The sequence below is a fragment of the Mirounga leonina genome, unplaced genomic scaffold (assembly GCF_011800145.1).
Source record: "Mirounga leonina isolate KUSES-001 unplaced genomic scaffold, KU_Mleo_1.0 Mir_204, whole genome shotgun sequence".
NCBI classification, from domain to species: Eukaryota; Metazoa; Chordata; class Mammalia; order Carnivora; family Phocidae; genus Mirounga; species Mirounga leonina.
This window is the reverse complement of record NW_023270513.1, coordinates 7,251,726-7,277,250: the sequence shown is the minus strand read 5'-3', so window position 1 is coordinate 7,277,250 and position 25,525 is coordinate 7,251,726. Positions and strand designations below refer to the sequence as shown.

General features: G+C 35.7%; 1 protein-coding gene across 6 annotated transcripts in view; it reads left to right on the top strand.

Moving 5' to 3' along the window:
- Positions 1-25,525, top strand: part of ATRX (ATRX chromatin remodeler) — a 309,544-nt gene that overhangs the window by 200,763 nt on the left and 83,256 nt on the right. For all 6 annotated transcript variants that reach the window (XM_035028787.1, XM_035028786.1, XM_035028789.1 and 3 more), the window contains 3 exons: positions 7,066-7,203; positions 9,017-9,192; positions 10,498-10,615. In XM_035028787.1, the coding sequence (XP_034884678.1) occupies positions 7,066-7,203; positions 9,017-9,192; positions 10,498-10,615 (432 nt within the window). The remainder of the gene's footprint in view (positions 1-7,065; positions 7,204-9,016; positions 9,193-10,497; positions 10,616-25,525) is intronic.

The window sequence follows — 25,525 nt, the reverse complement described above, 5'->3', positions numbered from 1 at the left end:
TTAGATTCTCAGACCTTATTCATCTTATAACTGAATGTTTGTACTGTTTTGCCTCTTTTTTAAGATAATGATTTAATTAACGTGTACCAAAGTAACATTGCCATTGTAAATCTAAGGCTCAATAAGTTTATCAATTATTTGTCTGAAAGTTCTGTGGTTTTATCGTCAGAGAACTTTAAGCTAGTGAATAGTACTGCAACAGATTTTTAAGAAGATTGCTTTGGAATAGGTAAAACAACAGTTTCAGGTGCTTAACATTGTGATTTGTTCATGAGGAAATACATTTTTAAAAAATTAAATAACATTTGTTATTTCCATGTAAATCATTTAGTGACATTTTAAAAATGTTTTACTTTGGAATAATTTTTTACAGAAAATTTGAAAGGATAGTAAAAATAAACATTTGTTATTTCCATGTAAATCATTTAGTGACATTTTAAAAATGTTTTACTTTGGAATAATTTTTTACAGAAAATTTGAAAGGATAGTAAAAATAAAAAACAACAAAAAAACAACTCCCATATTCCATGCACCCAGATTTCCCACTGTTAACATTTTACATTGCCATGGTAGATTTGTCAAAACTAAGAAATTGGGCGCCTGGGTGGCTCAGTTGGTTGAGCGACTGCCTTCGACTCAGGTCATGATCCTGGAGTCCCAGGATCGAGTCCCACATCGGGCTCCCTGCTCAGCGGGGAGTCTGCTTCTCCCTCTGACCCTCCTCCCTCTCATGCTCTCTGTCTCTCATTCTCTCTCTCGCAAGTAAAATCTTAAAAAACAAACAAACAACAACAACAAAAAAACTAAGAAATTGATACATTGTTGGCATATGTTAGTAACTAAACTCCAAACTGTATTTGAATTTCACCATTTTTCTTGTCCACATTCTGTTCCAGGATCTGATCTAGGGTGTATTACACTGCATTTAATTGTCATGTCTCCACAGTCTTGTCTGGTCTATGACAACTTCTCAGTCTTTATTTTTCATTATCTTGTCAGTCTTGAATGTTGTGCAAGTAGTCTATAGAATGTTCACTAGTGTGTGTTTGTTGTTCTTCTTGTAATTAGACTGGGGTTATAGGTTTTTTAAAAAATTTACCAGAGGTGAAATACCTTTCTCATCACATCATATCCAGGGTACATTAGATCGACATGACATTACTGGATCTACCATTTTCACTTGTCTCTACTCTGTTCTTTGGAAGTCAGTCACAAAGTCTAGCTTACCCAAGTTGGGGGAAGGCAGAAATTAAGCTCTGTCTCCCTTAGTGGCCATTATCTGCACATAAAATTTGGAGTTTTTCTTCAAGAAAGATTTGTCCTTTCTACTTATTTATATAATCAATCATTGATTTGTATCAGTACAGACTATTACTATTTTATATGTTAGATTATAAACTAATCCTATGTTATTTATTTTGTTGTTCAAATTGTTCCAATTTGGGCATCGAGAGCTCTTTCAGGTTTGTAGATTGGTTCCTGTATCCCTTTAATATGTCATACTTTTTGTTGTTGTTTTAAGCACTTCATTACTTTCTGGTACTGTAAGGTACTCCGGGCTTATGTTATATTGTCTCTGCCTCCTGCCCCAGTATTAACCATTTTAGTAGTGTGCCATGGTGCCTTTTATTGAAAAATGGTGTTTACAAACCAAGATCTGGGTGCTTGGGAATGTTTGTTGCTATTGGAGTATCTTTGCTTCTAGGTCCTCTCAGCAGGTGATATGTGTACAAATCTGCATCTACACACAAATCTATCCCTTTGTGTGTGAGTGCATAAACTTGATTTCGTAATGGTGTCTTCGAGTCTAATCCAGTATCAGTGTTCATTTTCACCTTCTTTGTTAATCTGTTACTTTTCCAACTATGAGAATCCTGGCTCCACCTATCCACCATCCATTTATTTATTTGTCCAGACTCATTATACATGCAAAGTAATTTCGGAATTGTTAACCTGTACCTCTGTGAGAAACAAGTTTACCAACTATATATAGTACAGTGTTTATATGATTATTTTTGTCTATGGCTTTATAATTTATAGTTAAAATATTTTCTAAAGTCACTTAGGTCAGTTCCTTTGTTTTATTATTTAGATACATTAAAGTTTATTCTTTGTAATGTGGAGTTTATTGGGCTTTGACAAATGAATAGTCTGTTTATAACCTCATTACTATACTTGCCTTTTTAAATTCATACCACAGTTACTTACTTTAAGTCATGCTAAACATTTATTCATTGTGGTAGCTTGAATATTAATCTGCATTATCCCACATTTTAATTTAATGACTAGAGTTTATTGCGGTAAAAATACACATAACATAAAATCCATTTAACCATTTTAAAGTTTACAATTCAGTGGCATTTAATGTATTCACATGTTATGTAACTCTCACAACTATTCCCTTGAACTCCACAGCATTTTCATCACCTCAGAAAGAAATTCTGTACTCATTAGCAGTCATTCCCAAATGCCCTATCCACGGGAAACTACCAATGTACTTTTTGTCTCAGTGGATTTGCCTTTTCTGGACATTTCATAAAAATATTTCTGGACATTTTGTAAAAGTAAAATCATAAAATATCTAACTTTTTTCACTTAGGGTAAGGCTTTCAAGTTTTATTTGTGTTGTAGCATGTTACCAGTACTTCAATCCTTTATGCACACACAGAATATTAATTTAAGGTACTGTTTGATTTAAACAATAAAATAGACCTATGTAATTATATAAAATAATGACAAATTTCCATGGTGTATTGAACTATTTCAGTCAGGCTTTATTTTTGAACAGGAGAACTTTTGTCTAAGCCTCTTGCCAAATCCCTTTTCTTCCACTCTCCAGAGCCTTATGACTACATTCTCCCTGTACTTTGTCTAGAATGATTTCTACAATAGCTATTTTCAAATCCTACCACCTCATTGGAATGAGGTTTTCCAGAAAATACATTTCCAAGATTATTAAAACTTATTTCTTTTAAACATTAAAGATTTTAATGTTAGCATGTTATATACATTCCTATCTTAGTAAATAGAATATGAATAACATATTGTAGCTTTTTTGTTGACTCAGGATTATTCATGAATATATTTACTTTTATTCTTTCTTCCTACTTTTATTCCCTCAGATATCTTTACTAAGGATAGGGTCCCCTTTCCTTTCATTGTCACACTAATAAATAGTTCTTTTTAAGTTAAATTATAAAAGCAATACATGTTTTGAGCAAAATATAAACAGAAGGAAAAGGTGTATATTAAAAAGTAAAAGTTCCCTTCCTCCTGTTTCACTGTTGTTTCCTGTATATCCTTCCAGAAATTTTTTTGTGTTTATGCAAACAAGCATGTACTTTTTGAGATATGATTGACCTATAGCCTTATAGTAGTTTCAGGTATACAACATAATGATTCAATATATGTATATATTGCAAAATGATCACCATAATGATTCTAGTTAACATCCCATCAACCACATAGCTAAAATTTTTTTCTTGTGATGAGAACTTTTAATATTTACTCTCTCAGCAACTTTTAAGTATATAATACAGTATTGTTATTTATGATTATCATGCTGTATATTATATTCCCAGGGCTTATTTATCTTGTAATTGGAAGGTTATAACTTTTGACCATCTTTACCCATTTCACTCATTCTTATCACCTGCCTCTGGCAACTACCAATTTATTTTCTGTATCTTTGAGTTTGTTTTGTTTTGTTTTGTTTTTAGATTCCATGTAAGTGAGATCATAGAGTTATTGCCTTTTTTGTCTGATTTATTTCACTTGACATAATGCCCTCAAGTTTCATTCATGTTGTCACAAATGGCTGCATTTCCTTTTTTATGGCTGAATAATATACCATTGTATATAGATATATACCCCACATTTTCTTTATCCATTCATCTGTCAGTGGACACTTAGGTTGTTTCCCTGTCTTGGCTCTCGCAAATAATGCTGCAGTGAGCATGGTAGTTCAGATACTTCTTTGAGATAATGATTTTGTTTCCTTGGATATATACCCAGAAGTAGAAATGCTGGTTCATGTTGTAGTTCTACTTTTCAATTTTTGAGGAACCTTCATAGTGCCTGCACCAATTTACATTCTTACCAATGGTGCACAAGGGTTTCCTTCTCTCCACATCCTCACCAGCACTTGTTATCTCTTGTTCTTTTGAGAATAGCCATTCTAACAGGTGTGAGGTGATGCCTCATTGTGGTTTTTGATTTGCATTTTCCTGATGATTAGTGATGTTGAGGTCTTTTTCATGTACCTGTTGCCCATTTGCATGTCTTCTTTGGAAAATTCTCTAATCAGATCCTCTCTCCACTTTTTAATCAGATTGTGTGGGTTTTTTTTTTCAAGCATGTATTTTATATTGCAGTGTTTAGAAGTCCAAGACTACTCTCAGGTTCAGTAATTTACTAGGACTCAATACAACTCAGAAAAGCTGTTATACTCGTGGTTATGGGTTATTACAGTGAAAGGATACAAATTAAAATCAGCAACAGGAAAAGGCACATAGGGCGGCAGGGTCCAGGAGAGTTCCAGGGCTGATCTGTCAGTGGAATTATGCAGACAGTAGTTATTTCTTCCAGCAGTGATACATAACAGTAAGTATGGAGTGTTGCTAAGCAAGTACACTTTTACAAACCTTGGTGTTCAGAGTTTGGACTTGGTCACATAGACATGTGTGACCACCCATGTGACTGATCTTAGTCTTTAGTCCCTCCAAAGTTCAAGAAGATGCCATATGGCCCAAAGGCACCACTGCCCCCATAAATGACCTCGTTAGACTATCTGGTGTGTGTCCCAAGCCATCCAGGTAAACAAAGACCATCTTCTCCCGCAGGACATTCCAAGTTTAGAGGTTACCTCCCAGGTGCTGAGGGCAAAGGCCTAACCTTTCTTTGGGCATGGTTAATCCTTTACTACATATATGTATACATAGATAAAACCACCCTGTTTGAGGTGGCTTTTTTTTAAGATTTTAATCATTTATTTGACAGAGAATACAAGCAGGGGGAATGCAGGCAGAGGGAGAGGGAGAAGCAGGCTCCCTGCTGACCATGGAGGCCGATGTGGGGCTTAATCCCAGGACCCTAGGATCATGACCCGAGCCGAAGGCAGATGCTTAACTGACTGAGCCACCCAGGTGCCCCAGAGGTGGTTGTTTAAATACAAATAGTATTATAATATAGATTGTGCAACTTGCTTCTTTTTATTTAATAATGTATTTGGCGTATATTTCCAGATTAGTACATAGAGATCTGTATCATTAATTTTAGTTCTGCAATATTCCATTATAGTTTTATTAATGCCCTTTGAAAAGCTTTTAGGTTGTTTTCAATTTTTCACCAAAACAAGCAATGCTTCAGGGACTATTTTATGTATCTTTGGGTACTTGGGGAAGTAATACCTTTAGGATAAATTCCCAGAAATTGAAATATGGGTCAAAGGGTGCATACATTTTACATTTTAATAGATACTGTAAAGTTGTCTTCCAAGATATCTAATAGTAATTTAGACTCTCACAAAGATTGTATGAGAGTACCTGTTTTACCATACCCTCATGAACAGTGAATATGGTGGTGAAAATCATTTAAGTCACATGTAAAAGGCAATTTTTCTCCTCAGAAAACTTTTTAGGATTAAAAAAAACAGTATGTAGTCTTTTAATACAAAGCTAGGTATAGATTTTAGTTTTTAAGAAAGTATATAAGTAATTTTAAAAAGTCTTAATATTTGTGTAGCCCCATCTGAATACTGATTAACAGTTACATTATTTGATCAATCATACTGAAGCATTTACTTTTGAAATCATGTAGAAGATAAATTTTCTCTACTGCCAACAGATAGGGAGTAATTTGATAGCTGTTATTGTTAAAATCAATATTTAAGTAGAATGTATGTATATTAACCAGCAAACAAATTGTATATAAACCATACTTTAGAAAACAATAATATGTTATTTTAATAAAGTGTATATGTTTCTTTTGAAAGAGTCACTTTCAGCTGTAAGATCTTTTATAGCTTGTAGCCCTGTAGCCATATAACAATCAATTTAGCTGTCCGTTATCAGTTAAACTTTCTCCCTGCAAAGAGTGTTCATTATTTGGAATATGTTAAATGGGAGATACTGCAGAGTCTATTGTGATTTATTTTTATTTTAATTTTTTAAAAGATTTTATTTATTAGAGAGAACACGAGTGGTAGGGGCAGAGGGAGAGGGAGAAGCAGACTGACTTCCTGCTGAGCAGGGAGCCTGATACAGGGCTCCCCAATCCCAGGACCCTGAGATCATGACCTGAGCCTAAGGCAGACACTTAACTGACTGAGCCATCCAGGCGCCCCTCTATTGTGATTTATGTAGTATTCCTTAAAAGGTAATTTTTGAAATTTGTCTTTTCATGTATATATAAATTGCTAGTAGTGTTAGGCAGTTGTGTTCACTTGATACACTAGTGCTGAAATATATCTTTAGATACTGTTTTCCAATTATAAAAGATTTTATTTTTCGAATACCTTAAATCTGTTGGGAGGGATCTTTTTACTCTTTTGATTTTTTTTATTTTTGTTTATTTTTGTTTCTTATTGAGAGAATCTTAAGTACCATCTATAGTATTAGTTTAATACTCTACTGTTGGGATATAATTAATACTAGTTAGTGCCACATTACAAAATACAGTAAATACAGCAGCAGATAAAATATGACTTTTTTTTTTTTTTTAAGATTTTATGTATTTATTTGACAGAGAGACCGCAAAAGAGGGAACACAAGCAGGGGGAGTGCGAGAGGGAGAAGCAGGCCACCTGCCAAGCAGGGAGCCTGACATGGGGCTCAATCCCAGGACCCCAGGATCATGACCCGAGCCAAAGGCAGGCGCTTAATGACTGAGCCACCCGGGAGCCCAAAATACGACTATTACTATGAGGATATTGTTTTATCTTCCCACAAGAGCAGCACTTTAAAGAGTTAACTTATTTGCTTAAATGGATTACATATTCGATTTGTAATTACATTTTGAATTTTATTATATACTAATTAAATATTGTTTTTCCAAACATTTTTATAGGCCCTGACTTTGTTGTTTGTGATGAAGGTCATATTCTAAAAAATGAAGCATCTGCTGTTTCAAAAGCTATGAATTCTATACGCTCAAGGAGGAGGATTATTTTAACAGGAACACCACTTCAAAATAACCTAATTGAGTGTGAGTTAATATCTGCAATTATGCTGTAGAGTTGGCATTGCCTCAGATACATTTTTGCCACTTTGCCATTTGCCTTTCTTCTGTCTAATATAGTGTCTGACTATGATCTGCGTAGGTCCATCTTAGTCTGCTGTGAAAGAATACCATACATTTCAAGTGGAATGCTTTGTAAATATGAATGGTAAACCACAGTCAACAGGTGTGCTATTTTGAGTGTTTAAATATAAACATAGAATTTGAAATTTAAAAAAATTATCAGAAGTCTTAATGATTGCTTTACAAATTCAGGAGATATTGTAAATGAAATATATCTAATTTGGGGGGAGTTACTATAGGAAATTGAAAAGAAATGGCACGTGTGAATGTTTTAGGAATGTGAAGATGGGATAAGGAGAGTTGTGTTGAATCTCTATATCAGCATAGAATTTGTTGAGACTGAGGACAGATGAGAATCCATATAACTTGTGATTTTTTTCTCATTTTCATATATGTGGTGATACTTAAGAGGGAACATGAGTTATTCAGCAAATAAATAGAAATTTCCTATTATAATCCAATGTAATAGTTTTTTTGTTATTTTTATTATTTCCATTCATTTAGTGTATGGTAACTTAGCTGTTTTTTATTATTTGTAGAACTGGTTATTATTTCACTGTAACCTATATTTTATCTTTATTTTTATCTGTTGTAGTTTCCCCTTTTTCTGTTACTCCATTTGTAGAAATGCTACTTCACATTGCAAAAACAATAAAATATTAGTTAGAAGAGTATTATGATCCAGTGAAGAAAGCAAACCTATGGTGTTTGCCAATGAAATTCACATCCATAGTAGTATACTCCCATGGAACTTTGATTTCAGTGACACTGCATGTAGAGTTCATTTCGAGTTCTTGATTGAACTGCATTTAATTCTCATTATTATTCATGACTTTTTAAGGACTGTCCTATAATGAGAATATGTTCTATCTTACTGTTAAAATCCAAATACATATTCCTTAGAATTTTCTTTTTTTTTTTAAAGATTTTATTTATTTATTTATTTGAGAGAGAGAGAGTGAGAGAGAGAGAGAGCACAAGAGGGGGGAGCAGGAGAGGGAGAAGCAGACTCCCTGCCGAGCAGGGAGCCCGATGCGGGACTCGATCCAGGGACTCCAGGATCATGACCTGAGCCGAAGGCAGTCGCTTAACCAACTGAGCCACCCAGGCGCCCCTCCTTAGAATTTTCTAAGACAGTCCGTTGGCTCCTATAAATATCAATTTTGATGTAATAACTACTAATAAAATTATATTGAAACAGTGGAAAAAATGCTATTTCACATTGTGGTCCTATGTAGTATAGGGCAGCTGATAACTCTCTTAAGGGCTTCTGGAACTAGATCAGTTAATATAAAGTTTGATATAGTGGTTTATTATCTGATTTTATTATTTCGATTCAGTATCTATGTATTTTTCACAAGATACCCTTGCTGACCATAAAATCATGGTTAGAATTATAGAATACTTGTTTTATACTCCATATCTGTTATAGAGAATAGTGAATTAGAATAAAATGTTCTTAGATGTTGTTTTTAAACGTTCATGTCTAGAATTTAGGAATGGTTTTTATTTGAATTTCTCATCTGGGTTAGGTAATCCAGTTCCAGATCAGACTTAAAACCAGTGTTTAGTCTATGCTCAGTTTGCTGTTCTTTCTTTGTAGCTAATTCTAATGCTTCCATGGCATGTGTTTTTGACACGAACATTTTATCAGAGAATTTGTCTGAGTTCCTTTTAGCCATTATTGTTATTAGTGAACTAATGTCTTCTCTCTTAGATCATTGCATGGTTAACTTTATCAAGGAAAATTTGCTGGGATCCATTAAAGAGTTCAGAAATCGATTTATAAATCCAATCCAAAATGGTCAGTGTGCAGATTCTACCATGGTAGATGTCAGAGTGATGAAGAAGCGTGCTCACATTCTCTATGAGATGTTAGCTGGATGTGTTCAGGTACAAATACATTCCATATAATAAAATATTGTTACTGTTATAATCCCAAATGTTTTCTGAATTTAATTATTTTGTGTTTTCTTTCCCCCTTTTTAGTATATAGTTTTATAGTAAATCTTCTTGCATTGTCTTCAAAAGTTTTTGAAACTTTGAACTTTAAAAAAGAGTTCCATTTATAGCATAATTGATTAATTCATTTGCCAAGTGTATAGCTTCATATTTTACTATGCTAATGTTTAGATTTCTCATCTTTAAGATAGGGAGTATGTAAAAGGAACATAGCTGTTATGATTAAGAAATTCCTATGTCCACCCTAATTTTATAGTAGAGTGGCCTGAACCTCACTTATTTGAAATTGTTGTAGGAAAGGCAATTATGAATTGTGGAGGAGCCATTTTTAATGTAATCCTGAAGAAACAGTTTTATTACTTTGAAGTCATACACTAACCTGAATGGGTTAATAGTGTTTATATACAGATATTTAGTGAATCTGTATTAATGAGTAAGCAGTTAGTAGATCTCAAAATCTGCACTTTTTCTTTAGACACTAGATACTAATTGTAGCCACAAAGATGTAACAAATAAACAAATGGGCTGTCCTTCTGGCTGGATATTCTGCCATCATATAAGGCAGTCATCCTTTTTGTTCAGGTTAGCCACAGGTACTAGCAAGTCCTCAGTTTCTGTATTGCTGCTACTACCTAGACAGTATTTTCCTGGTTTAGGTAGTCATTTGTACCTAGCACATTAGTGTTCTTTCTTTCTTGTTTCTTTAATTAAATGGTATCAAGAGTGCTTATACATGGCTTGCTTTCTCAACTGGGTAAACAGTTTCCCTAAAGCTATGTGTTATCCTCCGGCGTAATGGCATATCTTACCCAAAGGACAAACCAGACTGCATCAGACATTGATTCATTGCTTTTAGTGTATGATTAAAGCAAGTCTTTTTTTCCTAACACTGCTTACTGTATCCCCTATATACTTTTTTTCTTTTTTGTTTTTCTGTATAGAGAAGACCATTTGGTAATATGACCACTTCAATTTAAAACCTGCCTGGTGTATTGCAGTATCCGTTTACCAGTGCATCATATTATGTAGTCATATGATATATATTAACTGCAATCATATAATGATGATTATGTGATTAAAGAGGCTAAATATGTTTAAGAAAATGTTTTCTTGTATGTTTGGTACCTATTTATTTATGTGTATCTTTTAGTTGCAAGCAATGATGATTCTTAGAGCAGTCAATTCCTGTCATGTATTTAGGTTAACTAATTTCGTTCTCTTTCTTGTTAATTACAGAGGAAAGATTATACGGCATTAACAAAGTTCTTGCCTCCAAAACATGAATATGTGTTAGCTGTGAGAATGACTCCTATTCAGTGCAAGCTCTATCAGTACTACTTAGATCACTTAACAGGTAACAGATGCACTTAGTGTTTTTATCTTCAAAAGACATTCTTTTTCTGATGAGTGTTGTTTTAGTAATTTTACCATGTAAGTTCTTTTTCATTTGTGCATTTGAATAAAATGGATGTGTTCATTTTGTAAAAGCACAAAATAGTTCTAATTTAAAAACCACTAAATTGTCAAGCTAAACTAGGAACAAACTGGTGAAAAAACATATACAGTATATTGGAATAATGCCCTTAGTTTGTAAAGAGCTTTTATTTCAGAAAAATTATTAGTGTAAATAAATCCGTAAAAGAAAATATATAAAATTCCAGTGTGTTACTTAAAAAATTGAACCACAATAATAAAAGGCATATAAACCAAATCCATGAAATCATTTCTCATCAAATTGACAAAGGTTGAAGGAAAAGAAGCAAAATGCAAGGCAGGACATATATTATGCTCCCAACCTTATAGTAAAAATGTACACAGATACCTAAAATACACCAAAATGCTAACAGAAATTGGTTTTTTTTCGGTGGATTCATTATGAGGATCTTTTAGAATGTTTCTTATTCTTTTCTGTGGGCTTTTAAAAAATACAATGAATAGTTACTTTTTATCATCAATAAATTCATGTGTCTGTATGTGTGTCTGTGACTGTATGCCCAAGGTTGTCACTGTTCACAGAGCAAAACCTAGCCTCTTTTTGGTCTGGAGTGAGATTTCTTACTTGTTAGTCACCTTATTCTGGTACTTTCCCCAAGTGATATGTCAGGTTTATTTAGAGGATACAGGTTAGAAAATACCCATTAGCCATTGTGGATAAAATACACTTAATCTTAGCCAGAAGGCCGAGAAGTGATGCCATTGTGGATAAAATAAATTATAAAAAATAATAGGGGGTGGAAGTGTGTACATGCACCCTAAAATGATACCTCATTTCATATCACTAGTTACAGTGATATACCTTATAACAGCAGTGCATTTTAGAGAATGGAATAATGATGATGGTTCTCAAGAATGATTTTGCTTTGGGGAAAACAATTTGAATGTTAGTATTTTACAGAACTGCTTTTTTGCTATATTATAAACAGATTTTTACAGACTTTTAGAAGAAAATCACTTGTAATAAGGCACACATTTTCATTTTTATATCAGCCAGAAACTTTTAGATTTATTGTACCATTGTGTTTTGGATGACAAAAATTGGAGACATAATTAAGTAACCAAAGGTGGTCATCCCAATAAGAGAGCTACAGTGTAGTTAAAGAAGAAAAGGGATGTCCAGAGCTATCTTTATTAATATCTGAGTAATTAAGGGTACTAAATTTGGTCATTTAATTTTTTTTTCATTTAAAATTTTGTTTTATCTTAGAGAAAATGCCAGCTGCAGTGTTTTCAAATATTAGAGAATCACTTGTCTTTAATAACCAGTAGCAAAATGTTAATAGCTCATATATAGATCTTAAAGTGTATACTTTTGAAGGCAATGCAATATTTAAGCACTAAGAGGGCCTCATTCGTTGTGATTTTAAATGATAGGCAGTATCTAAAGTACTAACTGTTAAAAGCTTCTAAACTCTGTAAAGTATAATTGTTTTTTTAAGTTTTTATTTAAATTCTAGTTAGTTAAAATATAGTGGAATATATTCAGGAGTAGAATTTAGTGATTCATCACATACATATAACACCCAGTGCTCATCACAAGTGCTCTCCTTAAGCAAACAAACAAACAAGCAAAAAAAACAAGTGCTTTCCTTAATACCCATCACACATTTAGCTCATCCCCTGCCTACCTCCCCTCCAGCAACCCTCAGTTTCTTTTCTGTAGTCAAGAGTCTCTTATGGTTTGCCTCCCTCTATTTTTTCTTTCCCTTCCCCTATGTTCATCTATTTTGTTTCTTAAGTTCCACATATGAGTGAAATCATAGTATTTGTCTTTCTCTAACTTATTTCACTGAGCACAATACACTCTAGCTTGATCCACATCCTTGCAGATGGTAAGATTTCATTCTTTGTTATGGCTGAGTAATATCTATCGTGTATGTACACTACATCTTCTTTATCCATTCATCAGTTGATAGATGTTTGGGCTCTTTCCAAAATTTGGCTACTGTTGATAATGCTGCTGTAAAGATCCGGGTGCATGTGCCCCTTCAAGTCAGTATTTCTGTATCTTTTGGGTAAATACATAGTAATTTAATTGCTGCGTTATAGGGCAGTTCTACTTTTAACATTTTAAAGAACCTCCATACTGTTTCTCAGAGTGGCTGCACCAGTTTACATTCCCACCAACAGTTTAAGAGCGTTCCCCTTTCTCTGCATCCTTGCCAACACCTGTTATTTCCTGCATTGTTAATTTTAGCCATTCTGAGAGGTGTGAGGTGGAATTTCATTGTGGTTTTGATTTGTATTTCCTGGTGATGAGTGATGTTGAACATCTTTTTATGTGTCTGTTAGCCATCTGTATATCTTCCTTGGAAAAAATGTCTACTAATGTCTTTTGCCCATTTCTTAACTCGATCATTTTTGGGGGGTTGTTGAGTTTGTTAAGTTCTTTATAGATTTTGGATACTAACCCTTTATCAGATATGTCATGTGCAAATATTTTCTCCCATACCAGAGGTTGCCTTTTAGTTTTGTTGATTGTTTCCTTTGCTGTACTGAAGCTTTTTATCTTTTTTTAAAATTTATTTATTTATTTTAAATAGAACGTTAGCAGGGGGAGGAGCCGGGGGGGAGGAAGAGAGAGAATCCCAAGCAGACTCCACGCTGAGCATGGAGCCTGACATGGGGCTTGATGTCATGACCCTGAGATCATGACCTGAGCCAAAACCCAGGAGTTGGATACTTAACTGACTGACCACCCACATGCCCCAAGAAGCTTTTTATTTTGACGAAGTCCCAATAGTTCATTTTTGCTTTTGTTTTCCTTGTCTCCAGAGACGTGTCTAGTAAGAAGTTGCTACAGCCAAGGTCAGAGAGGTTGCTGCCTGTGTTCTTCTTCAGGATTGTGATAGTTTCCTGTCTCATATTTAGGTCTTTCATCCATTTTGAGTTTATTTTTGTGTACGGTGGGAAAAAAACTGGTCTACTTACATTCTTCTGCGTGTAGCTGTCCAATTTTCCCAGTACCTTTTGTTGAAGAGACTGTCTTTTTTCCATTGGATATTCTTTTCTGCTTTGTCTAAGATTACTTGAACATATAGTTGTGGGTCCATTTGTAGGTTTTCTGTTCTGTTCCATTGATCTTTGTGTCCTTTTTGATGCCAGTACCGTACTGTCTTGATGGACTACAGCTTTGTCATATAGCTTGAAGTCCAGAATTGTGATGCCTCCAGCTTTGCTTTTCTTTTTCAGGATTGCTGTGACTATTTAGGGTCTTTTGTGGTTCCATATAAATTTTAGGATTGTTTCTTCTAGCTCTATGAAAAATGCTAGTGGTATTGTGATAGGGATTGCATTGAAGGTGTAGATTGCTTTGGGTAGTATGGACATTTTAACAATGTTTGTTCTTCTAATCCATGAGAATGGAATGTTTTTCCATTCCTTTGTGTCTTCTTTTTTTTTTTCATAAGTGTTGTATAGTTTTCAGAGTACAAGTCTTTTATCTCTTTGCTTAGGTTTATCTTGCTTAGGTTTATTCCTAGATATCTTATGGTTTTTGCTGCAGTTGTAACTGGGATTGATTTCTTGATTTCTCTTTCTGCTGCTTCATATTGGTGTATAGAAGTGCCAAGATTTCTGTATGTTGATTTTGTATCCTGTGACTTTGCTGAATTCATGTATTAATTGTACCAATTTTTTGGTGGAGTCTTTTGGGTTTTCTATATAGAATATGTCATCTTTGAATAGTGAAAGTTTGACTTCTTGCCATTTTGGATGCCTTTTATTTCTTTTTGTTGTCTCATTGGGAGAATAGGACTTCCAGTAATATGTTAAATAATAATAGCGTGCACATCCCTCTCTTGTTCCTGACCTGGAGGAAAAGCTCTCAGTATTTCCCAGTTGAGGATAATATGACCTCTGGGTCTTTCCTACATGGCCTTTATGATGTTGAGGTATGTTCTCTCTATCCCTATTTTGTTGAGGGTTTTTATCAGGAATGGATGCTGTATTTTGTCAAATGCTTTTTGTGCCTCCATTGAGAGGATCATATGGTTCCTATTCTTTCTTTTATTAATGTGGTGTATCACGTTGATTGATTTGTGAATATTGAATCACCCTTGTAGCCCAGGAATGAATTCCTCTTGATCATGGTGAATGATTCTTTCAGTATATGTGTTGGATTCCATTTGCTAGTATTCTGTTCAGAATTTTTGCATTCATGTTCATCAGGGATATTGGCTTGTACTTGTTTTTTTTTAGTGGTGTCTATATCTGGTTTTGGAAGCAAGGTAATGCTGGCCTCCTAGAATGATTTTGGAAGTTTTTCCTTCCATTTCTATTTTTGGATTAGTTTGAGAAGAATAGGTATTAATTCTTCTTTAAATGTTTGGTAGAATTCCCTTGGGAAGCCATCTGATCCTGGACTTCTCTTTTTTCGGAGTTTTGTTTGTTTGTTTGTTTTTTGATTACTGACTGAATTTCTTTGCTGTCTCTTGGTCTGTTCAAGTTTTCTATTTCTTCTGTTTTGGTTTTGGAAGTTTATATGCTCCTAGGAATTTATCCATTTCTTCCAGATTGCCCAATCTGCTGGCATATAATTTTTCATAGTATTTTCTTACAACTGTATTTTTGTAGTGGTGGTTGTGGTTTCTCCTCTCTCACTTGTGATTTTATTTTGGTCCTTTCTGTTTTCTTTTTGATAAGTCTGGCTAGGGGTTTATCAATTTTATTAAAATTTTCAAAGAGCTCCTGGTTTCATTCATCTGTTCTGCTGTTCTTTTTTGTTTCTATATCAATTATTTTTGCTCTAGTATTTACCATTTCCCTTCTTCTGCTGGCTTTAGGCTTTATTTGCTATTTCTTTTCTAGCTCTTTTAGGTGTAAGGTTAGGTTTTATATTTGAGACTTTTCTTACTTCTTGGGGTAGGCCTGTATTGCTGTATACTTCCCTTTTATGACTGTTCTTGCTGCATCCCAAAGGTTTTGGACCGTCATGTTTTCATTTTCATTTGCTTCCATGTATTCCTTTATTTCTCCTTTAATTTCCTGGTTAACCCATTCATTCTTTAGTAGTGTGTTCTTTAACTTCCATGTATTTATGTTCTTTCCAAAGTTTTTCTTGTGGTTGACTTCAAGTTTCATAGTATTGTGGTCAGAAAATACGTATGGTATGATCTAAATCTGTACTTGTTGAGGCCTGATTTGTGACCCAGTATGTATTCTCTTTTGGAGAGTGTTCCATGTGCACTGGAAAAGAATGTGTATTCTTCTGCTTTAGGATGAAATGTTCTGAATTCATCTGTTAAGTCCATTTGGTCTAGTATGTCATTCAAAGCCATTGTTTCCTTGTTGATTTTCTGCTTAGATGATCTGTCCATTGCTGTTAGTGGGGTTTTAAAGTCCCCTACTATTATTCTATTGTTATAAATGATTTTCCTTGTTATTGATTTTTATATTTGGGTTCTCCCAAGTTGGGGGCATAAATATTTACAATTGTTACATCTCCTTATTGGATAGACCCCTTTATCACCATATAGTGCCCTTCTTCATCTCTTATTACAGTCTTTGGTTTAAAATCTAGTTTGTCTTGTATAATTATTGCTACTCTGGCTTTCATTTGACATACATTTGCATGGTAAGGATTTTTCTGTCCCCTCACTTTCAATCTGCAGGTGTCTTTAGGTCTAAAATGAATCTCTTGTAGGCAGCATATAGATGGGTCTTTTTTTTTTTTTTTTAAATCCATTTTGACACCCTATGTCTTTTGATTGGAGCATTTAGTCCATTTACATTCACAGTGATTTGATAGATATGAATGTGGTGCCATTGTATTAAATGTAACATTGATATTTCTGGAGATTTTCTCTGTTCCTTTGTAGTCTTTGTTGCTTTTGGTCTTTCTTTCCCACTCAAAGTGTCCCCTTTAATATTTCTTGAAGGGCTGGTTTAGTGGTCACAAACTTCTTTAATTTTTGTTTGTCTGGGAAACCCTTTATCTCACCTTCTATTCTGAATGACAGCCTTGCTGTATCGGTTATTCTTGGTTGCATATATTTCCTATTCAGCATGTTGAATGTATCATGCCACTCTCTTCTGGCCTGTGAAGTTTCTGTGGTTAGATGTGCTGCTAACCTTATTCGTCTTCCCTTGTACATTAGGGATTTCTTTTTCTTTAAAGATTTATTTATTTGCGAGAGAAGGAGCAGGGGTAGGAGGGGCGGAGGGAGAGGGAGAGAGAGAATCTCAAGCAGACTCTCTGCTGAAGTGCAGAGCCACACACGGGGCTCGATCCCTATTGAGATCATGAACTGAACCGAAATCAAGAGTAGCCACCCAGACATTCCAGGGATTTATTTTCCATTGCTGTTTTTAGGATTCTGTCTGTATCTCTGTATTTTATTCTGCAAATTTTACTATGATATCTCTTGGTGTTGCCCTGCTTTTGTTGATTTTGATGGGAGTTCTCTGTGCCTCCTGGATTTGGATGTCTGTTTCCTTCCCCAGATCAGGGAAGTTTTCAGCTATAGTTTCCTCAAAGAAACCTTCTGCTCCCTTTACCCACTCTACTTATGGGATTCCTATGATACAAATGTTATGCTTTATGGAGTTGCTCATTTCTCTACTGTACATTCGTGATCTAACATTTTTCTTTCCCTCTTCAGCTTCATTATTTTCATAATTTTATCTTCAATATCACTTACTCATTATTCTTCTTCCATCTTTGTGGTCATTACATCCAGTCGGTTTTGCATCTTGGTTATAGTAGTTTTTATTTTGGCATGACTAGTTCGTAGGTCTTTATTTCTGCGCCGGGGGACTCCCTAGTGTCTTCCTTGCTTTTCTCAAGCCCAGCTAGTGTCCTCATAATTGTTGTTTTAAATTCTGGTTCAGGCATATTACTTATATCTGGTTTGATTAGATCCCTGCCTGTGACCTCTTCTTGTTCTTTGTTTTGGGACGAATTCCTCCATCTTGTTATTTTGTCTAGGTCTTTGTCTTCTCCTGTGTCTTATGAAAGCCTGTTACATTTTCTGCTCCTGAGAGTATTGGTTGTATTAAGAAGAGGTCATATACTGTCCAGGGCCTGGTGCTTCAGAAAGTGTTTCTGGTGTGTGCTGTGTGCACTCTGCTGTTGTGTTTTCGCTGCTCTTTCCTTCAGGTCAGTCCTCTGCAGAATTTCTCCTTGCCTACAGCGTGGAGTGTTTGCTCCTTTTCCAGTGTGTGGTGAGTTTTAAGTAGGTGTTTTTGGTCCACTTGTTAAAACAGGCTGATCCTATTTCCCCTAGAGCTGAAGCTTTGCAGCTTTCTGTGGCTAGTAGACTTGGAGGTTTGTGCTGGTCTTCTGGTGGGAGGGGTGTGGCGCTCCTGCTCTGAGTATTAGCTATACTTGTCCTAGCAAAAAAAAGAAAGAAAGAAAAAAGCACCTGCAGAGTCCAGGGGGCTGGGGTTTGGTGTAAGTAGCTCAAGCCTCCACTGTGGGCACTGTATTTCTCACTGCAGTCTGTCTGTTCTTACGGGCAGGGGTAAAAATGTCAGCCATCTCTTTCATCCCCAGAGAGGGAAGTTTGCACCTGCCAATGTTCAGAAAGCCCTCATAGAAGAGCGAACAGTCTCCCCTCATTTGTCCCATGTATTCTTCAGATATATGTCTTCACCCTCTCTCTATCTGAGCGTCTGCCCACCTGGTGGTGCCATGCTCCTGTGTTTTATCAGAGGCATACAGACTGGGTTTCAGAACTCCAAATTTTAGGTACCCTGTGATGCATGGACCTGCACTGATCCTCTGGGGGAGGGTCTTGTCACACTGTGGCTGGTGCTGGTTTGGTCCAGGAGGGTAGTTGCAGGAATGCACAGGGGCTTGGAGTTTACCATAAAGCACAAGAAGCTGGTGTGCAGGTTAGCTGCCCTAAGCAGGTGTCTCCTATGCTAAAGAATGGGGCAGCTCAATGGCACCTGCCTGCTCTTTCGTTCCCACAAAGGCAGTGCCATTCTCCCAAATGCTCTCCATGAAAGGGAATTGTCTCTCCTAGTGCAACCCAGGGGATCCTCAGATCATGCTGTCTGCTCCCCAGCCTCTGCCTTTCTTCTCCACAGGAGCACCTCTTCGCCAGCCAGGTTCAATCCCAGTGATGACATTGGACTTCCTTTTTTTTAATTAAAAAAAAAATTTTTTTTTAAAGATTTTATTTATTTGACAGAGAGAGACACAGCAAGAGAAGGAACACAAGCGGGGGAGTGGGAGAGGGAGAAGCAGACTCCCTGTGGAGCAGGGAGCCCAATGTCGGGTTCGATCCCAGGACCCGGGTATCATGGCCTGAGCTGAAGGCAGACGCTGAACGACTGAGCCACCCAGGCACCCCTATTTTTTAAATTTTTAAAAAGATTTTATTTATTTATTTGACAGAGAGAGACACAGCGAGAGAGGGAACACAAGCAGGGGGAGTGGGAGAGGGAGAAGCAGGCTTCCCGCGGAGCAGGGAGCCTGATGCAGGGCTCCATCCCAGGACCCTGGGATTATGACCTGAGCCAAAGGCAGATGCTTAACGACTGAGCCACCCAGGCGCCCCATGGCATGGACTTCTAAAACCAGACTTTGTGCTCCACTGCTTGTAAATACTTGTGATAATTAGCCCCCTCACTTTGCCCATCAGTGGTGTAGGGGAAGTGTTTTTCTTGTCTCTCTGTCTCTCTGTCTCTCTCTCTGTCTCCTTCTCTCTTTTCCTGATCTGGTCTTCCTCTCCTCTGCCTCACCAGCAGTTCTTTTCTTCTGCAAATTACGTCTCCTCACCTCCTAACTTCCATGATGTGGCTGGCCTCTTTTCTCCCTCTAGTTGTGCAGTTTCTTCTGTCAGTCCTCAGATTGATTTCCTGGGTGTTCAGAATGATTTGATATTTATCTAGCTGTGTTCATTGGAGGGGGCAAGCATAGGTCCCCCTATTACTCTGCCTCTTAACTCTTTCTGAAAAGTGTGTTTGTTAAATTATCATCTGATGTCATGAATCTTTCATTTGTGAAAATGTTTGGGGTTCCACCCAACTAAATGTGATGTTTTATTTTCCTTAAAGTAGCATTAACCTGAGTTAATATTCCCTTTGAAAAAAAACCTACATGAAAGGCCAAATGGGTTATATTAAAGGCTACTCTATCTTGATTCTCACTACCAACCATCACAGTATTTCTCCTGAAATTTCACGCACGTATTTCACTTAAACTTAAAATGTTTGGTGTTTTTCTGTCACACGTTCCAAAATTTCTTTTGTTTTTATATGTGACTCTTTCTAGATACTATTTGGTTTTAAGAAGTTCACTTAAATTTTGCTTTTTATACTAGGAACAGTTTTGTGTTAATGTTAATAGTAATAATTTGTAATATTTTAATATTTATAGAATTAAAGTAATAAGAAACTGAGTTTTCATGAATTTTAAAGAAATTATAGTCCTTAATTTTCCTTTGTTCCCCCTTTTCAGTATAATCCTGCAGTATTCCTTTTACCATCGGTTATCAGTTTATATTTACATGTAAGCCTCTGCCTTCAGTAAACACTTCATGTTTTAAAATGTGGATACTTAATTTTTTAAAGTTTTTATTTAAATTCCAGTTAGTTACTGTATAGGGTAATATTATTTTCAATACACTATAGTGTACAATATAGTGATTCAACACTTCCATACAACATCCGGAGCTCATCACATGTGCACTCCTTAATCTCCATAAACTATTTTAGACATCCCCCCTTTCCCTCCCCCCTGGTAATCATCAGTTTGTTACTTAATTTTTTAATCAGTAAATGTTAGCCTGATTTTAAGCATAAGTCAGTATTAAAATCCATACAGTGTTTTAAGGCATGCAGAAATGGAGCACATTAAAAGACAACCCACAGAATGGGAGAAAATTTTTTGAAATCCTGTATCTGAGAAGGGATTAATAACCAGAATATATAAAGAACTCCTATAACTCAACGACAATAAAACTCAACACAATTGGAAAATGAGTGAAGGACTTCAGTAGACATTTCTCCAAAGAATATATACAAATCGCCAATAAGCACATGAAAAGATGTTCTACATCATCACTGGTTATTATAGAAATGCCAATAGCAAAACACAAGATATCACTTAATACCTGATAAGATGCGTATTACCAAAAAAAAAAGAGAGAGAGAGAGAAAGAACAGGTATTGTTAAGAAAGTGGAGAAACTATAACCCTGGTGCATTGCTGGTGACAGTGTAAAATGTTGTAGCTGCTATGGGAAAAGCAGTGCAGCCATTCCTCAAAGAGTTAAACATAGAATTATTTCTATAATGATCCAGTATATGATCCAGCAATTCCACTTCTAGGTATATACACCAAATAATTGAAAGCAGGAACTTAAATAGATACTTGCACACTCATGTTTACACAGCAGTAGTGTTCTTAATAGCCAAAAAGGTGGAAGCAATCCCAGTGTCCATTGACAGATGAATAGAGAAAGGCAATTTGATATATATATAATGATATATATAAATATATTTATCATGTATAAATCATATATAAATGTTATATATAAATATGATCTATACATACATACACATACATACATACACACATACACATACATACATACATACCATGGGATATTATTTAGTCTTAAAAAGAAAGGAAATGCTGACACTTTACAATATTAATGAATCCCAAAGCTATCATGATAAGTGAAATAAGCCAGATGCAAAATGACAAATACTGTTTCATTCCACTTAGAGGTACCTAGAGTAAGATTCATAGAGGCAGAAAGTAGGTTTGGGGGAGAGGAAAATACAGAGTTATTTTTAATATGTACAGAGTTTCTTTCTAGGACCATGATAAAGTTTTAGGAATGGAGTGTTGATGGTTGCACAACATTGTGATTGTACTCAGTGCCACTGAATTGTACTCATAAATAGAGAACATTCATATGCATGCGTCCAAGTGCCACCCTTTAGACATTGATTAAGTGGATCTGGAGTAGGGCTCAGGGACCTGCATTTTTATAAGCCCTACAGGTGATTTTGATGTACCTGCAGCATGAGAACCACTGCTCTAAATGATGCTCAGCATAATTGGAAATGTAACTCAAAACCACAGTGGGATACCTTTTGTTACTCACTAGGATGGCTATAATCCAAGAAATAGAAAAATAGTAAGTGGTGAGGATGTGGAGGAATTGGAACCCTGTGTTTTGCTGGTTTCAAATGTCAAATGGTGTAATTTATGTGGAGCTCAATTTGGCAATCAAAGGTTCAATATAGAGTTACCATATAACCCAGCAATTATACTTCTGGGTGTATACTCAATAGAAAGGAAAACACTTGTACACCCAAAGATTTGTACACCAATGTTCATAGCATCATTGTTCATAATAGTTTAAAGCTAGAAACAACCTATATGCCCATCAACTGGTGAATGGTTAAACAGATTTGATATATGCATATCATAGAACATTATTAAGCAACGAAAAGGAAGAAAATGCTGATACATGCTACAACGCAGATCAACCTTGAAAACATATGCTAAGTGAAAGAAGCTAGTCACAAATGACCAGATGTTGTATGATTCCATTTACATGAAGTGTCCAGAGTAGGCAGATCTGTAGAGACAAAGTAGATTAGTGGTTTCCTAGGGGTGTAGGAGAAATAAATAAATTGGGGGATGATGGCTAGGGGTATAGGGTCTCTTTTGGGGGTGATAAAAATGTTTTAAAAACTAGATTTTGGTGATGGTTGCTCAGCTCCGTGAATACACTAGTGAATTGTAAATGGTAAATTGTGAACTATATCTGAATAAAACTTAAAAAAAACTCAGTGGCTTACTTTTTTATCTACAGAAGTTTTATTTAGTTATCTTCCAGCTAATTGCTCATTCTTTATGATTTCCTGTGTCTTGCATGTACTTTCTAGATTAACATTTCTTTAAACATAGTAAACAGTTATAGTCTATGTCTGATTATTACAGTTTTTGAAATCTTTATAGATTTGTTTCATCTCTCTAATTTCTGTCAATTTTTCAGGCATGCTGCCTTGTTTCCATGTGTGTTTAAGTACTTTTGACCACAAGTTCCTAATATCCTTTGGAGTATTAATATGTGGTAATTCTTTGAGGCCTAGGCTAACATTTGATTACTCCAGAAAGGATTTGCTGTTGTTTCTGCCAGGGGTCTGGGGATATTTTTAGTCTCAGATCCCTTGATATTACAATTTGCGCTTGAAGCACTCTTAACTTTTAAGTTAGTGGGAATTTGGGCAAATGAGGGGCTATTTGATGATATGAACTGGGGCCTCTCCGGTACTTAAAATATTATTCCTTTGTTTCTTTTACTTTCTGCATAAATCAAATAAGCATACTCCAGAGAATGTTAACCAATTTCAGTGGTCTTTGCATGCTAGTTCAAGGGTGGTAATTTTTATGTGAGATTCCTATAGTGTGTGACTAATCAGAAGGTGGTATGACTACAAGATTTAGATTTAGACTTGAACAGATACAACAGCATATGTTTAGATTATCAAAACTGAGCCATCTGCTTAAAGTCAGCTTTATGGGACCTGCATTGATGTATTGAGGCAGTGCAATAACTAATATCATTGAGGTACTCTTTTTCACTTACTGTTCATTATAAGTAGAATTCTTCTGGGCACCTCCTAGTAGTTGTGTTATTGCTTGGATTTTAAGCTTTCCGAAGTCTTTGTTATGTTTAAAAGTGGCCTTGAGTCCTGCAAGTTAACCGAAGGAGCATTGGAGGAAAGGAAAACAGATTTCTGAAATAGTACAAAGGAATTATTTGATTAGTAAGGATTTTGTGATAAAACGGTGTGGAAGTCCTAGAAGGTGTTTCCAAATTCTTAGTGGCTAAACTACTCCCACGGTTCTTTAGATCAACCCTTTTAAATCATTTATGTGGAAAATTCTTTGAAATAATTTTCAGGACTTGGGGAAACTCTATAAAATGTATTGATATAGCCCATGGTGTTTTATTATCATCTCCAGTTCCCTGTTTATTATAGCTGTATTGATCATCAGAATACTCCGGTGAGACTGGTTTATTTTAATAGTGTAATTCTAATTTGTAAGGGGTCAGAAGGGAAATTGAATATAAAAAGCTTTTAGTATTATATTTTTGGAAAGTTTGCTTTAGCTCTACTGTCTTGAATAACCTTGAAAGGCACTTAAGGCAGCGTGGTAGGCTGAACAATGGCCACCTGGAGATGTCAGATCTTACCTAGGTCCTGGAACCTGTGTTACCTTATAAGAAAAGGGATTTTTTTAGAGGCGACTAAACTAAGGATCTTGAGATGAGGAGATTGTCCTGGATTGTCCAGATGGCTCCTAATTCCATTTGCAGGTATCTTTGCAGGAGAGAGTCTGAGGGAGATTTGATATACACAGAAGAGGAGGAATTGTGACCACAGAGGCAGAGATTGATGTGGCTGCAAGTCAGGGAATGCCAGCAGCCACCCTGTGCCTGAGGAGGCAAGGAATAAATTCTCTCCTGGAGCTTCCAGAGGGAGTGTAGATGGCCCTGTGGACACTTTGATTTTGGCTCAGTAGGACAGATTTTGGACTTCTGATCTCCCAAACTGTGAAGGAGTATATTTCTGTGGTCTTAAGATTTTGGGTTTGTGGTGATTTGCTATGGCAGCCCTAGCAAACTAATTGAAGCAGTGAGTTTTCCCAACCATTCTTCTTTATGACTTGTACCCTAGTTTGCAGCACAAGCACCTGAGAACCTTCTTAGAAAGTTTATATTTCTGTGCCTCATCACATATCTAGGAAATCAGAATTTATAGGAATGGGATCCAAGTGTGTGTATAACACATTGCCCAGGTGATTCTGATGTGCGCCAAGTTTGATAAACATTTCACTAGGATGCTGTGTTGACTTCCTCTTGCTGCTGTAGGAAATTACCACAAATTTGATGGCTTAGAACAACACAAGTTTATTCTCTTACTGTTCTGGGGGTTGAGGGTCCAAGGTTAGTGTTACTGGGCTAAAGTCAGCAGGGCTGGTTCCTTTTGGCTGCTCTAGGGAGGGAAAATATTTCCTTGTCTTTTTCAGCTTCTGGTGGCTGTCTGTATTCTCCATATTGAACGTGTGTCACTCCATTTGTGCATATGTCATCACATCACCTTCTACTCTCACTTCTGGATCCCTCTTACAGGGATTATTGTGGTTGCATTGGATCCTCCTGGATAAACTAGGATGGTCTTCTTCAATTTCAGGTCATTTTTTTGATTGCATCTGCACATCTTCTTTTTCCATGGGTGGATTGGAATGTAGATATATTTGGCAGATGTATATAGGGTTGGAATGTAGATATATTTGGAAGACCATTATTGAGTTTACTACAGACCCCATGATAACATCTCATGTAAAAACTGTAGGTGTAAATAAGGTTCAATAACAGATTGTCATGATTAATTAATCATGTATTCACCTAACCTTTTTTGGTATATTTTCCCAATAAAGTGATTTGGAGTCAAAAACATTATTTTTTTGAAAAGATAGAATAATTCAGTAATAATTATCAATACTCTTGAGTAGAGAACATTTTTCTGTGGATATTTATTTGGCTAGGTTATTAACATATCCTTTTTATGTGGTTCCCATTTCCACAGAGAATATCAACTCTAATATAAATCAATGGTGTAGGTAGAAGAAACTTTTCCCTTTTCAGGTAGAATTTTTTTCCCTTTAAAAATGTCCTCGCTTTTCCTATCTTAGCCAGTTAGGCCTAAAAGTCTTATGAAGTTTTTCTATAATAGAAGATATTTATGATATATGCAAGAGTAGTTTTTGCCCCCACAAAACAAGAATT